Here is a 15809-nt window from a genome sequence, read left to right as displayed (position 1 = left end):
TTGTTGATCATTTGCCAATTTGTCTAACTGTTTGTAGATGTCTATGTTGGTCCAATCCCTTTCTTGGTTAGTTCTATCCAGGCTGTCTCTCTCCTTTACTTCTTCATAAACCAAACTGTCTTCCATTTGCGGTCCTTCGTGTTTCTCTACTTCTTTACCTTTAGACATGCCAGTTAAAATTTGTGTTATCATAAATTTTAGTTTATTCAGTGATTCCTTGCAACTGATTATGTTTTGCTTTTGGTCATTTAAGGCAGAGCGATCCTGCTGCAGCACAGAGAAAAGACTCTGAATGTCATTTTTGTTTCCCAGCATTTTGGTTGACAGGTATTGCATTTCCTCCTGTAGGCATTTATTGCGTTGCTGAAGTTGATCACAAAAGGTCTCTACAGAGCTGATTTTATAGCTAAACCTACTCTCTTTCTCATGCAATTCAGACAGCTTTCTGTTCACTGCTTCCTTTTCATCATCAAGTGCATGTTTTTCAATGTCAGTTTGTGTTACCTTATCTAACTGTTGTCTCTCTGCTTCTATGGCAACATCATGCACTTTTCTAATCTGGTCCAGGTTTTCTTCATACCATTGCTGGCCATCTTCATATTTTGGTTTCAGTTCTTGCTGCTTGTCAACAACAGAACTGACAAGTAATTTCACTTGTGTCTGAATGGCTGATAACGTGTCTTTTTCTTTCTTTATGTTATCCAATATGAGGTCTAAGGGTTCTGTTCTTTCTTGCACCTCTGCTTTTAAGAGGACCAGTTTGTCCACAGCCCTTTGGATCATTTTCTCTTTTTGCTCTAACCTGTCATTAAGTGTTTTGAACTTATGCAACTCTTTTTTGTCTCTCTCTTCAGTCAGCTCTTCCATCTTCACAAAATCTTGGTCAACTTCTACTTCTTGTGCTTTGATTTCCATTTCACCCCTGAGTTCTTTAAACAGCTTTTTCTCCTCTGGACACTTGTTGCATTGCTATACTTTCTTTTGCTCTCTTAACTTCCTCCATTGACAACTCCAGTTTTTCATTTTCAGCTTGTAAGTTTCCTATGCTTGCCTTTATTTGTTCTTTCTCTTGATTGTAGATGTTTATAGCAGTTTTATTTGCTGTCTTTTCTTGCTCCAGATCTTCCCTCAGCTTCTCTAATTGTTGTTTCTCTACCTGCCACAGCTGACGGTAAGTTTGAAGCTCCTTAAATCGTGTCTCAAGTTCATTTTGTCTTTGCTCTAGTTCTTGTTTCAGTTTGTCTTGTTGGCGTTCTACTTCATCTCTCTTAATGTCCAGATCTTTCCTCAGTTCCACAAGTTGCTCCTTCTCTTCTTCAGTGTAGCTCTTAGCATCCTCAGTCTCTAAACCTTTATCTCTCACTTCTTCCATCGACGTCACTTGTTCTTGGTCACTTTCTGGTTTTGTCCTGCCTTTGCGAAGCTGTTGTTTCTCTTCATTCAAGATTCTCAAAGTGGCTTCACTTTCTTGCTTTTGTCGGTCTAGTTCTTCCCTTAATTCCTCCAATTGTTTTATGTCTTTCTTTACCAGCTCATTGGAACTTTGCAGCTCTTGAATTTGTATCTCCAATTTGTTCATTCGCAAATCTAATTCTGTAGTGGATGTGACTTTTTTCAGGTAGTCTTTCTCCAACTGGACCTCCTTTCTCTTCTCCTCCAGCTCTTGCATTTGTGTCTCCAGTTCCTTTCTTCTCAACTCTAGTTCTGTAGTGGCTGCGAGTTCTCGTTGCTTCAGGTTGTCTTTTTCATGCTGTAATTCCTGTTTCTTCTCCTCCAACTCTATGTTCTGTTGATGAAGTTTTTGTTTTTCTTTACTGATGAGGTCCATTGCTTCTGCAGTTTCTTTCTGTTGCCTGTTCCACATTCTCCACCCATATTTCCAGTTTTTCTTTTTCATCTTTTAGTTTTCTATTTTCCTCCTTTATTTGTTCTTTCTCTTCATTGTAGATGTTTATAGCAGTTTCAGTTGTTGTCCTTTCTTGCTCCAGGTCTTTCTTCATCTCCTCCAAATGTTGTTTCTCTTTCCTGCCACAGCTGACTGTAAGTTTGAAGCTCTTTAAATCGTGTCTCAAGTTCATTTTGTCTTTGTTGTAGTTCTTGTCTCAGTTTGTCTTGTTGGCGTTCTACTTCCTCTCTCTTAATGTCCAGATCTTTCCTCATTTCCACAAGTTTCTCCTTCTCTTCTTCAATGCAGTTCTTAGTGACCTCAGTCTCTTCCTCAAGCTGTTTTTTCTCTTCAATTATGAGGTTCAAAGCAATTTCATTTTCCTGTCTTTGTCGGTCAAGTTCTTTCCTTGATTCTTCCAGATGTTTTCTGTCTTCCTTTAGCAACTCACTGGAGCTTTGCAGTGCTTCTATTTGTGTCTCCAGTTCCTTTTTCCTCAACTCTAGATATGCAGTGGTTGTGAGTTCTTCTTGTTTCAGGTTGTCTTTTTCATGCTGTAATTCCTGTCTCATCTCCTCCAACTCTGTGTTTTGTTGTTGAAGTTTTAGCTTTTCGTCATTGATTAGGACTATTGTTTCTGCAGTTTCTTTCTGTTGCCTGTTCACATCTTCCACTAAGAGCTCCAGGTTTTCTTTTTCAACTTGTAGTTTCCTTTTTTCCTCCTTTATTTGTTCTTTCTCTTCATTGTAGATGCTTATAGCAGTTTCAGTTGTTGTCCTTTCTTGCTCCAGGTCTTTCTTCATCTCCTCCAAATGTTGTTTCTCTTCCTGCCACAGCTGACTGTAAGTTTGAAGCTCTTTAAATCGTGTCTCAAGTTCATTTTGTCTTTGTTGTAGTTCTTGTTTCAGTTTGTCTTGTTGGCGTTCTACTTCCTCTCTCTTAATGTCCAGATCTTTCCTCATTTCCACAAGTTTCTCCTTCTCTTCTTCAATGCAGTTCTTAGTGACCTCAGTCTCCTCCTCAAGCTGTTTTTTCTCTTCAATTATGAGGTTCAAAGCAACTTCATTTTCCTGTCTTTGTCGATCAAGTTCCTTCCTTGATTCTTCCAGATGTTTTCTGTCTTCCTTTAGCAACTCACTGGAGCTTTGCAGTGCTTCTATTTGTGTCTCCAGTTCCTTTTTCCTCAACTCTAGATATGCAGTGGTTGTGAGTTCTTCTTGTTTCAGGTTGTCTTTTTCATGCTGTAATTCTTGTCTCATCTCCTCCAACTCTGTGTTTTGTTGTTGAAGTTTTAGCTTTTCATCATTGATTAGGACTATTGTTTCTGCAGTTTCTTTCTGTTGCCTGTTCACATCTTCCACTAAGAGCTCCAGGTTTTCTTTTTCAACTTGTAGTTTCCTTTTTTCCTCCTTTCATTTGTTCTTTCTCTTCATTATAGATGCTTATAGCAGTTTCAGTTGTTGTCCTTTCTTGCTCCAGGTCTTTCTTCATCTCCTCCAAATGTTGTTTCTCTTCCTGCCACGACTGACTGTAAGTTTGAAGCTCTTTAAATCGTGTCTCAAGTTCATTTTGTCTTTGTTGTAGTTCTTGTCTCAGTTTGTCTTGTTGGCGTTCTACTTCCTCTCTCTTAATGTCCAGATCTTTCCTCATTTCCATGAGTTTCTCCTTCTCTTCTTCAATGCAGTTCTTAGTGACCTCAGTCTCCTCCTCAAGCTGTTTTTTCTCTTCATTTATGAGGTTCAAAGCAACTTCATTTTCTTGTCTTTGTCGGTCAAGTTCCTTCCTTGATTCTTCCAGATGTTTTCTGTCTTCCTTTAGCAACTCACTGGAGCTTTGCAGTGCTTCCATTTGTGTCTCCAGTTCCTTTTTCCTCAACTCTAGATATGCAGTGGTTGTGAGTTCTTCTTGTTTTAGGTTGTCTTTTTCATGCTGTAATTCCTGTTTCTTCTCCTCCAACTCTATGTTCTGTTGATGAAGTTTTTGTTTTTCTTTACTGATGAGGTCCATTGCTTCTGCAGTTTCTTTCTGTTGCCTGTTCACATTCTCCACCAATATTCCCAGTTTTTCTTTTTCATCTTTTAGTTTTCTATTTTCCTCCTTTATTTGTTCTTTCTCTTGATTATAGATGCTTATAGCAGTTTCAGTTGTTGTCCTTTCTTGCTCCAGGTCTTTCTTCATCTCCTCCAAATGTTGTTTCTCTTCCTGCCACGACTGACTGTAAGTTTGAAGCTCTTTAAATCGTGTCTCAAGTTCATTTTGTCTTTGTTGTAGTTCTTGTTTCAGTTTGTCTTGTTGGCGTTCTACTTCCTCTCTCTTAATGTCCAGATCTTTCCTCATTTCCACAAGTTTCTCCTTCTCTTCTTCAATGCAGTTCTTAGTGACCTCAGTCTCTTCCTCAAGCTGTTTTTTCTCTTCATTTATGAGGTTCAAAGCAACTTCATTTTCCTGTCTTTGTCGGTCTAGTTCTTTCCTTGATTCTTCCAGATGTTTTCTGTCTTCCTTTAGCAACTCACTGGAGCTTTGCAGTGTTTCCATTTGTGTCTCCAGTTCCTTTTTCCTCAACTCTAGATATGCAGTGGTTGTGAGTTCTTCTTGTTTCAGGTTGTCTTTTTCATGCTGTAATTCCTGTTTCTGCTCCTCCAACTCTACGTTCTGTTGATGAAGTTTTAGCTTTTCATCATTGATTAGGACTATTGTTTCTGCAGTTTCTTTCTGTTGCCTGTTCACATCTTCCACTAAGAGCTCCAGGTTTTCTTTTTCAACTTGTAGTTTCCTTCTTTCCTCCTTTATTTGTTCTTTCTCTTCATTATAGATGCTTATAGCAGTTTCAGTTGCTGTCCTTTCTTGTTTCAGGTCTAGTCTCAGCTGCTCCAATTGATCTTTCTCTTTCTGCCACGACTGACTGTAAGTTTGAAGCTCTTTAAATTGTGTCTCAAGTTCATTTTGTCTTTGTTGTAGTTCTTGTCTCAGTTTGTCTTGTTGGCGTTCTACTTCCTCTCTCTTAATGTCCAGATCTTTCCTCATTTCCACAAGTTTCTCCTTCTCTTCTTCAATGCAGTTCTTAGTGACCTCAGTCTCCTCCTCAAGCTGTTTTTTCTCTTCAATTATGAGGTTCAAAGCAACTTCATTTTCTTGTCTTTGTCGGTCTAGTTCTTTCCTTGATTCTTCCAGATGTTTTCTGTCTTCTGTTAGTAGCTCATTGGAGCTTTGCAGTGCTTCCATTTGTGTCTCCAGTTCCTTTTTCCTCAACTCTAAATATGCAGTGGTTGTGAGTTCTTCTTGTTTCAGGTTGTCTTTTTCATGCTGTAATTCCTGTTTCTGCTCCTCCAACTCTACGTTCTGTTGATGAAGTTTTAGCTTTTCATCATTGATTAGGACTATTGTTTCTGCAGTTTCTTTCTGTTGCCTGTTCACATCTTCCACTAAGAGCTCCAGGTTTTCTTTTTCAACTTGTAGTTTCCTTCTTTCCTCCTTTATTTGTTCTTTCTCTTCATTATAGATGCTTATAGCAGTTTCAGTTGTTGTCCTTTCTTGTTTCAGGTCTTGTCTCAGCTGCTCCAATTGATCTTTCTCTTTCTGCCACAACTGACTGTAAGTTTGAAGCTCTTTAAATCGTGTCTCAAGTTCATTTTGTCTTTGTTGTAGTTCTTGTTTCAGTTTGTCTTGTTGGCGTTCTACTTCATCTCCCTTAATGTCCAGTTCTTTCCTCATTTCCACAAGTTTCTCCTTCTCTTCTTCAATGCAGTTCTTAGCGACCTCAGTCTCTTCCTCAAGCTGTTTTTTCTCTTCAATTATGAGGTTCAAAGCAACTTCATTTTCTTGTCTTTGTCGGTCTAGTTCTTTCCTTGATTCTTCCAGATGTTTTCTGTCTTCTGTTAGTAGCTCATTGGAGCTTTGCAGTGCTTCCATTTGTGTCTCCAGTTCCTTTTTCCTCAACTCTAAATATGCAGTGGTTGTGAGTTCTTCTTGTTTCAGGTTGTCTTTTTCATGCTGTAATTCCTGTTTCGTCTCCTCCAACTCTATGTTCTGTTGATGAAGTTTTTGTTTTTCTTTACTGATGAGGTCCATTGCTTCTGCAGTTTCTTTCTGTTGCCTGTTCACATTCTCCACCAATATTCCCAGTTTTTCTTTTTCATCTTTTAGTTTTCTATTTTCCTCCTTTATTTGTTCTTTCTCTTGATTATAGATGCTTATAGCAGTTTCAGTTGTTGTCCTTTCTTGCTCCAGGTCTTTCTTCATCTCCTCCAAATGTTGTTTCTCTTCCTGCCACGACTGACTGTAAGTTTGAAGCTCTTTAAATCGTGTCTCAAGTTCATTTTGTCTTTGTTGTAGTTCTTGTCTCAGTTTGTCTTGTTGGCGTTCTACTTCCTCTCTCTTAATGTCCAAATCTTTTGTCATTTCCACAAGTTTCTCCTTCTCTTCTTCAATGCAGTTCTTAGTGACCTCAGTCTCTTCCTCAAGCTGTTTTTTCTCTTCAATTATGAGGTTCAAAGCAACTTCATTTTCTTGTCTTTGTCGGTCTAGTTCTTTCCTTGATTCTTCCAGATGTTTTCTGTCTTCTGTTAGTAGCTCATTGGAGCTTTGCAGTGCTTCCATTTGTGTCTCCAGTTCCTTTTTCCTCAACTCTAAATATGCAGTGGTTGTGAGTTCTTCTTGTTTCAGGTTGTCTTTTTCATGCTGTAATTCTTGTCTCATCTCCTCCAACTCTGTGTTTTGTTGTTGAAGTTTTAGCTTTTCATCATTGATTAGGACTATTGTTTCTGCAGTCTCTTTCTGTTGCCTGTTCACATCTTCCACTAAGAGCTCCAGGTTTTCTTTTTCAACTTGTAGTTTTCTTCTTTCCTCCTTTATTTGTTCTTTCTCTTCATTATAGATGCTTATAGCAGTTTCAGTTGCTGTCCTTTCTTGTTTCAGGTCTTGTCTCAGCTCCTCCAGTTGATCTTTCTCTTTCTGCCACAGCTGACTGTAAGTTTGAAGCTCTTTAAATTGTGTCTCAAGTTGATTTTGTCTTTGTTGTAGTTCTTGTTTCAGTTTACCTTTTTGCCGTTCTACTTCCTGTCCCTTAATGTCCAGTTCTTCCCTCATTTTCAGAAGTTCTTTTTCTTCTTCATCAATGGAGCTCTTTGCAGCCTCAATCTCTAAACTTTTATTTTTCACTTCCTCCATCAATGCCTCCACTTGTTCTTTGTCATTTTCTGATTTTCTCCTGTCTTCCTGAAGCTGTTTTTTCTCTTCATTTATGAGGCTCATAGCTGCTTTATTTTCTTCTCTTTGTCGGTCTAGTTCAAACCTTAACTTCTCCATGTGTTCTCTATCTTTTTTCAGCAACTCATTGGAACTTTGCAGCTCTTGAATTTGTATCTCCAATTTGTATATTCGCAAATCGAATCCTTGTTGTTTCAGGTAGTCTTTCTCGCTCTGGAATTCCTGTCTCTTCTCTTCCATCTGTGCATTCAGTTGTTGAAGTTTTAGTTTTTCTTCATGGATTTGCGCCATTGCTTCCGCAGTTTCTTTTCGTTGCCTGGTTACATCCTCCACTAACATTTCCAATTTTTCCTTGTCATTTTGTAATCTTCTGCTATATTCTTGAATCTGCTGTTTGTCTTTCTTGATAATACACATTTGTGCCTCAGTCTCTTGTCTTTTTTGCTCAAGTTCCTCCTTATGCTCCTCGAGTTCTCTCATGGCCTTCAGCAACTTATTGTAACTATGCTTCTCTTGACCTTTAAGTTCTTCCTCACGTTTCAATACTTTGTCTTCTTTCTCTTCTAGTTCTTGTCTCTCTTTGGCTATTTCTGTCCTCATTTCCAGAAGTTGCTTTTTCTCATTGTCAATAATATTCATACTGGCCTGATAATGTTCTTTATCACGGTCCAGTTCTTCTCTTTCAACTTGCAAATGTTGTTTGTCTTCTTTAAGCTGCAGTCTCTCCTGATTGAGCATAATCATAGCTGTATCTGCTTCTTTGCTTTTAATTTCCAGTTGTTTTCTCAGCTCTTCTGCTTGCTCCCTATCCATCATCAACAACTCTACAGATTTATTCACCTCTTGCTGTTGTCTCACTAGTTCATTTTGCTTCATCTTAAATTCATGAATGACATTCTCAAGTTGAAGTCTTTGAGAGTGAATCTTTATAGCCATGTCTTGGATGTTGGTCTTGCTTGCAGAGGCATTCTCCAACAGACTCTCAGTAAGGTTGCTCTGCTCAAGAAGTTCAGTGGTTCTTTTTTGGATCTGATTTAGGTTTTTCATGATGTCTTCTTTAAGTCTTTCATATACATGGAGCTCAGCTTTAGTCCTTGCTTCATCTAATTCATCTGTCTTCTCTTTTTCCTCAAACCTCCTCTGTGGTTTCTCCTCTTCTTTCAGAATTTCAGAGCCACTTATCTCATCTTGCTTTTTCAGTTTATCTGCACTGATCATATTTACCAGTAGAAACTTAATTTTGTCCCTCTGTGTGTTGAGCAGATCACTAAATCCAGACACAATGTTTTGATTCTTGTTAAAATTTGCAATAATTTTCTCCAATGTTTCTCTATCTTGATTTAATTTCTTTTCTTTAATTTGTAGATCATCATACAGTCTTTCTTTCAGCTGTTGGAGTTTTGCTCTACTTTCCTTTAGTTCTTCTCTTGTTCTAATTTTATCTGTGTCCTCAAGTCTCCACTCTGAACTTGGCTCCTGGGATTCTGGAGTCATGGCAGCCACATCCTTTTGCATTTCTTCTCTATGGGGTGATAAACTTTCTTCTGGTGTCTCCTTCTCAGCTTCATCCTTTTGCTCTATTTGTTTCAGATCCAAACCCGTCCGCAGTGCTGCTATTTTAACTTTTGTTGTTTGAAGTTTCTCCTTCATTTTATTTACTTTGTCTTTTTCGGTGTTTAGGTCCAGTAACAACGTGAGCATTGTTTTGTTTTTCATGTCTAGCTCTTTTGTAATGTTTTGCATCTTATCATTTTCTTGCTTTAAAGTAAGTATCTGCTGTTGCAATAAGACCAGAATTATCTCAAGTCGCTCATTAGTTTGATTCTGTTTCATATCTTTTTGATTGTCAAGATATTCACTTTCAGAAACCTCCTCCCGTTTTCTGGAAACAGGAGGAAGTTTTGTTTCAACTTCCTGAACTTCAGTTTTAAATAATTGTTCATAGCTTAAAAATCTTTCTTTAATTCTGCAAATTTCTGCCATTTTCTGTTCCAAATCTGAGCACAGTGTTGACACTTGTTGGTTCCTCTCTTGCAACACATTAATTTGATGTTTGATATTCTCAGACAACTTTTCATTGAGCAATTTAATTTTTTTGTAAATAATTTCCACATTTTGCATTTTAGCTTTAAGTTGTTCTTTACTGTAATTGATTTCTAATGTTTTTCTTTCCATTATATCTCTCACTGTCTGTATTTTAATCCTAATTTGATCTATATTTTTCCTCTCTGTTACAATATTGGACCTCTCAGTTTGAATGTCTTCCAAAACTGAGTCGATATCATCTTTATAGTTTCTGAGTTCCTTTATAGTCAATTCCACCTCAGATTTGATGACTTCCGTGATCTTCAGAAAATTCTCCGTTGCTGTTTTATCCACTGTCACCTTCCTTTCATCCACCAACTCGACGAGCCTTTGGTCTACACGCACCGCACGTTTCATCTGATCTTTTGGTAGATTTTTTATTTCAGAGACTTCTTTCATGCCTTCCTTCAACATTTCAGCAAAAGTAGACATCTTGTTTTGAACTTGATCCAGATCTGCACGTCTTTGCTCCAATAAACTGGACAATGCAATAACATGACTTGAATTTTCTTCTGATTCTGTTATTTTGTCATGAATCTTATTGTTTGTCTTGTCAATTAACTCTTTCATCTTGGTTTTCATTGACTCAATAAATCTACGTTGTTTCCGTATAGTTTCCTCTTTTGTAAGAAGTGCTGACATCCTTTGTTCTATCTCATTCTTCTCACTTAAAAGCATTGCTTTCTGAATGTCAAATATCTTTTTCATTTCATCCATGTATTCTCTGTCAAGTCGAATGATGTCAGTAACACTTTTAATGTCCTTTTCTTTAATGTCAACACTTTGAGATTCTTCTGATGAAATTTTACTCTGCAGATTCGCCATTTGTCCTGTACATTTTTTCTTGAGCTCATCTTGTTTAGCCTGAACTTCAAAAGCTAAATCTTGTACGGTAGTTTTCTCTTTGCTAATGTTGTCAAAAAGCTTGGCGAGTTTTTGAATTTGAATTCTTAGCTCTTTCTGGAGTTCATCTAAGTTTTGTATCCCATCTTGTACTAAATATCTACTAGCTTCCAAAATCTGAATTTGTTTTGGAATTTCTTCAGACATCATCATTTTCTTATCCATTTTGTCTCCCATTGCATCTGGAAATTCATCCAATCCATCTTTTTGCTTTGGTCTTTCCACGTCAGTTTGAGTAAATACTTCTGACATGATTTGTGTATCTCCTGTTTGGGTTGACTGTTCCATGTATTGTGGTATTTCTTTCACCTCCATCACATCTACCATCACAGAAACATTTTCTGTTTGCACCTCTGCTTCAACATATGTTTGTAATGTCAGTTTCTTATGTTTTTCTTCTAAGATGCTTTGGAGTGACACACGTTTCAATTCTTCTTTTATTTTAAGCAACAGTTCATTACATTCTGCTGTTTTGTGTTTATTTTCTTCTAGCTCAACCAACTTTTTCTCCAAATCATTGCACAGTCTTTGAATGCGATCTTTGCGTGTCTGAAATTCACGCAGTTTGTTTTTCAGGAGCTCATTCATCTTTTGATTCTGCTGTTGGACCATTGCCCTCCCCCTTTCCATGTTACTCATTATGTTCCTGAACTCATACTCTTTCGCTGTCAGCTCAGAAATCTGTTTTGCCATTCTTTCTCTGTCATAAAGATTTTCCGCATCGCCTTCAGTCTGGATAATTTCGCTTACAACACTGGTACCAACTCCCTCCTCTCCAGTCTCTTGCTGCGTTTGGGCGTATACGCGCATTTTCTCATACAGATCCTCAAACTTTACGCTCAGATTTTCAATGGATGTAATCTTGTCCATAAGTGTCTGCTCTCTTGCTTCCAGTTCTGTTAGGTCTTTTTTCAATCTCTCCTTATCCTCCTCCAATTGGACTCTCTCCATTTTGACCTTAGTCTTCATTTGAATTACCTCTTCTCTGTCTGCCTTAATTACATCTCTTGCGATTTCATTTTCTTGTCTCAACGCATTGACTTCGTGTTTCTCTACTGACAAAGTGTTCCGAATTTGGTCCATTTCAAGTGATTTCTGTTTCATCTCTTCATCTTTAGCTTCTTGTTCTTTTTGTTTCAGTATTATCTTTTTAATCAGTGTGTCTCGTACTTGGGAAATTTGGAGAACTATGTCTTTAATGTTGAACTTTTCTGTGTTGACGTCATGCAAAAGAGAATGCATGTGGTGTTTGCTGTTTTCTAGCTCTGACGTAATGTTCTCAAGTTTATATTTTGTTTCTTTCATTGCATGTTGAGTCGTTTTTAAGAAAGCTGCCTGTTTAAGAATTTCACATTTCAGCAAGTTAACTTCATTTTCACTTTGCATATCCACATTTTGTCCTTTAAGCTGTTCTTTTGAGATTTCCGATTTGGCAACTGTACTCTTAAATTGTTGAATCTTTGTCTTAATTGTAAGTTCAAAGTTGTTAATGGTGATTTTGTTTTGATTTATTTCAAGCAGTAATTGATCAACACGTTCTTTCTTAATCTGTAATTCAGCCTTAGTTTTTTCTAGCCTCTCTTTTTCAAATCCAAAGACGGCTCAAACCATTCTCAACTTTAGACAACAATAATAATTCCGAGTGCATTTCCTGTTCTTTGATCTTCTCATTTAGTGCATCAATATCCTTTTGTTTTTCTGTAGACAATGCTTCCATCAAAGACTTTTGCATTCTACCATGTGTTGCAATGCTTGTTTTTACATTTGTTAGATCATTTTTTACTTTCTCCATAGAGTTCTTCTCCTCACTGATCAGATTATGTTGTAACTCTGTAAATTGGATGCTGTTTTGAGTCATGATTTCTGCATCTTCACGTGTCCTTTTTACTAACTCTTTCAGCCTTGTGGTTACATTTTCCATCATTCTTACTGTATTGAATACTTGAGTTTCCTTGATTTGTACCATGGACCAGCTTTCTTCCAGTTTGTGCTTTTCTTCCAGAAGCTGTTTTTTCTCCATATCAGCATCCTTCTTATTTTGACTGAGCAATTCCCTCTCCTCTTCGATGTTGTTCAGAGCATTTTCAGCTTTGTCTCTCTTTTCCGTGAGATCTCGCTTCAAGATTTCAAGTTGTTCTTTTTCAGTCATTAGTTTACTTTCAGAGATTTGTAGCTCCTGGGTTTGTTTAGTCAGTTCTTCCTCTTTAAGATCTTGTTCCTTTTGTTTTAAAGCAAGTTTGTTAGTTGCATCCTGAAGTTTGACTCTTGTGTTGTTAAACAGAACAGCCAACTCAGCTCCTTGACTTCTAACCGCCTCCAATAGAGTCTCTCTGTGCTCTTTCTGATTCAGGAATTTCAGGTTTGTCTGTTGGAGAATGTCTTTTTCCTTCTTGATTTCAACGGTATATTTCTCTAACGTCTCCATGACATCGCTCTTCATCTTTTGTAGCTCCTCTTTCTCTCTGTCCATCTCGTCTCTCTCTTGTTCAAGCTCTTGTCTCTGCTGCTTCACTTCTGAACTCAGTGTCTCCACCTGTTGTCTCTCCAATAGAAGTTTTTGCTTTTGCCCATTGAAGAGAATCAGTGTGTCTTTAAGATTGCTCTTTTGTCTCTCCAACATTTGATTGTAGTCAACCATTTTGTCTCTGTCCTGATCCAGAGCTGTGAACTGCAGCTTCAGTTTGTCCATGTTCTTTATGTGTAGTTGTAGTGTGGTCCTATTGTGCTGGAGGAGTCCTCTCAGATGGCTCAGATGCCCTGTCACACTGCGAAGCTGCTCTTGTCTAATCTCCAGCTCTTTGTCCATCTGTTTCTGTTGCCTCTGCAGATTTTGCCTGTCCAACTCTAACTTGTCATTCTTCAGACTGAGTTCATTCCTCTGCTCTTGAATCTCCTCTCTAGCAGCTTCCAGATCTTTACGGACCACTTCAGTTTGTTCTCTTACCCTTTGGAGTTCCTCTTCTTTTAGTTCCAGAGTCTGTCTCTTAATTTCCAGCTCTATTGTCAGTTTGTTCAGTTGCTCTTTCTCCTCTTTGATAATCTTAATAGTGGCTTCACTTTCCTTTCGTTTTCTGTTCACTTCTTTCATCAGCATTTTCAGCTGTTGCCTTTCAGTTTGCGATTTCCTTCTGTTGTCTTCAAGCTGGTTTTTCTCTTCATTGATGAGTCTTAAGGTGGCGTCAGCTTCTTCTCTTTTTCTGTCCAAATCATTCATGAGACCACGCAACTGTTCCTTTTCTCTTCTCAGTAATTCTTTCTCGCTGTCCAATTTGTCCTGTTCTGAGTTAATTTCTTGTTTCTTCTGGTGTATTTCTGCCTTTGTTTTATCTAACTCACATTTCTCCTCTATAACGAGTTTCTTTGCCGCCTCAACTTCATCTCTGCTCCTTTCCACTTCCACCTTCAGAAAATCCAGTTGCTCTCTTTCAGTTTGTAATGTCCTCCTATTTTCTTGCAGTTGCATATTTTGTTCATTAATCAAATGCATTGCCGTCTCAGATTCTTCTCTCTTTCTTTCCAGTTCCTTCTTCAGTTCTTCCATTTCGTGTTGCTCCTGTTTCAGTGTTTCAGTGGAGGTGTTCAGTTCTTTGCACTGACTGTCTAGGTCAGCTTTCCTTAGCTCTAAGTCTTGTTGTTTATGGACAAAATCATCAAAAACTTTCTTTAGATTTTGTTTTTGGACATCAATCTGTGCAGCCATGTGCTTTATGTTACTCTTTTCAGTGTTGACCTCCTTCAGTAGATGGGCAGTTTGTTCTTTTTGCATACATAGTTCAGTATTTGTCTTTTGGAACTGGTCTTTCTGCTTCATTATGTTGGCTTTATGTTGTTCAAATAAATCAACATACATTTCGACTTCTTTTTTCTTCCGATGTATGTCAAGTTTCTCTTTCTCTACATCTGCCTTTTCCTCAGCTATCTTTTTGAGCATGGTTGGTATGATTCCACAGAGCGATTCCTTTTCCTGGTGAAATCTGCTGATGTATAAATGAATTTGATCTTTATTTTTCCCAATTTCCTCAGAACATTTCTCCAACAACACAACCTGCTTGAGCACAAGTTTGTCATTCACATCCGCTTGAGATATCTTACTTCCCATCTTTGCAATCAACAGTTTTAGTCTTTTGCCCATATTTGCTACGAGCTTTGTTTTACCCATGAGATCATTTTCTTTAGACTGAACTTCACGAAGTTGTTCTTGAACTTTTTCTTTGTCATTTAAAAGCAGCTGTCTTTGCATGTCAAGTTCAGCCTTGATTTTAGTTACTTGCCTTTTCTCTTCACTAATGCTCTCCCATGATGCTGCTACCTCCTGCTTGCTCTTGGTAACTTCTTCCTTAACCTTCTCCAGTTGTTGTCTATTTGCTTGTAATACACTCTGTTGACTTTGCAGCTCTTCAGATAGCTTCCTTACATTGCCTTCTTGTTGGTTTAGCTCTTTGCTTTTCAGCGCAAACAGTTTTAAACACATTTGAATATCATTTTGTGCCTTGTGTGTTTGTAGAGCTAAGTGTGTCATGTTGGCTTTCTCTGTCTTTATAACGTTCAGTCCTTTATGAATATCTTCTTTCATATGTTGTAGTTTGGATGTGGTCTCATGTAACTGACTAAAACCCATACGCAACGTTTTCTTATCATTCATCAGCTGATCATGTTGCTTGCGGATCCCGAATCTTGACAATTCCAAGTGATTTCTCTCCTTTTTGAGCGCCATCACTTGCTTTTCAAACTCATCTTTCTCTTCTTTTAATTTTGACTGACGTTGTTCAATATTTTTAGTTTCAGACTCAATCCGCTGCTTCCATTTCTGTTCAGTATCTCTTCTTTGATCAAATAGGCTTGGCACTGTTTTGGATACACATTCCCTTTCTTTCTTTAAAAGCTCCAAAAGACTAGCAAGTGTTTCTTTCTGTTGTCCAAGATCATTTTGCTTTTGTTCAAAATTGTTGCGTAATTCACGTAACGTCTGGCTGCTGTACTCTATATTGTCAATTTTAAGCTTGATGTCTTGCCGTAACTTTGCATTCATCTGGTTGAGTTCACTGGACATTTTTAGAATTTGGTCATTTTTGCATTTCAGAGCTGATGACTCTTGTGTAATTTTTTCTTTTTCATTTCGTAGTAGCTCTCTTTCTGACCCAATCTGAGTCCATTCCTGATCAATTTCCTCTTTCTTTTTAGCAATTTGACTCAGTGCCCCCTTAATATTTGTGATCATAGTTTTTAGGTTGTTCTGTAAACCTTGTACTTCTTCATGAACCTCCTGTAGTTTCTCTTTCTCGCGTTGAATTTCAAGTAGTTGTGTTGGTACATTGTTATCTGATACTTCTTTCACTCTTTTGGTGAAGTTACTTACAAATCTTTCAAATTTATCTTTTTGTGCTTCCAGTTGTTTCAGATTATGGTTAATTTGATCATTTTTTCTATTTAGTTCATCCACAACTTCAACAATACGTCCGTCTTTGTCCAGTATAGCAATTCTGGTCTTTTCTAACTCTAATTTCATTTCTTCAGTTTGGCCTTTTCTGGTGTTAAACTCCTTCATCTGCTCTTCGATGTATGTCTTCATTTCTTCCAAACTTTGTCTTTCTCTCACCATCATACCACTCACTTTTTCCAGATCAGACATTTTACTTAACATCTGTGCTTTAAATCTCTCAAAATGCTGTCTTTCCATTGATGATTTTTCCTGCAGTTTGTTTCTCATTGCTTCTTGTTGCATTGCAAGATT

The 15809-nt window shown here is 37.7% G+C and overlaps 2 protein-coding genes across 2 annotated transcripts; both read right to left on the bottom strand.

Moving 5' to 3' along the window:
* Positions 1-6: 6 nt before the first annotated feature.
* On the bottom strand, positions 7-915 carry LOC129407384 (uncharacterized; the record flags this gene model as incomplete). Its single annotated transcript, XM_055148215.1, has 1 exon — positions 7-915. A coding segment is annotated over exon 1 (909 nt), but the record flags the coding sequence as incomplete, so codon positions are not given.
* Positions 781-15800, bottom strand: LOC129407498 (centromere protein F-like). Its single transcript, XM_055148727.1, is given in 4 exon segments — positions 781-1853; positions 2030-3155; positions 3274-11677; positions 11679-15800. Coding segments are annotated over 4 exon segments (14559 nt in total). The 5' UTR covers positions 15786-15800; the 3' UTR covers positions 781-931.
* Positions 15801-15809: the final 9 nt, after the last annotated feature.

This window comes from Boleophthalmus pectinirostris, unplaced genomic scaffold (genome assembly GCF_026225935.1).
Source record: "Boleophthalmus pectinirostris isolate CB_2022bp ecotype Guang Dong unplaced genomic scaffold, ASM2622593v1 HiC_scaffold_12, whole genome shotgun sequence".
Classification (NCBI taxonomy): domain Eukaryota; kingdom Metazoa; phylum Chordata; class Actinopteri; order Gobiiformes; family Gobiidae; genus Boleophthalmus; species Boleophthalmus pectinirostris.
Note: the sequence above shows the minus strand (reverse complement) of the source record. Positions and strands in the feature narration are given on the sequence as shown.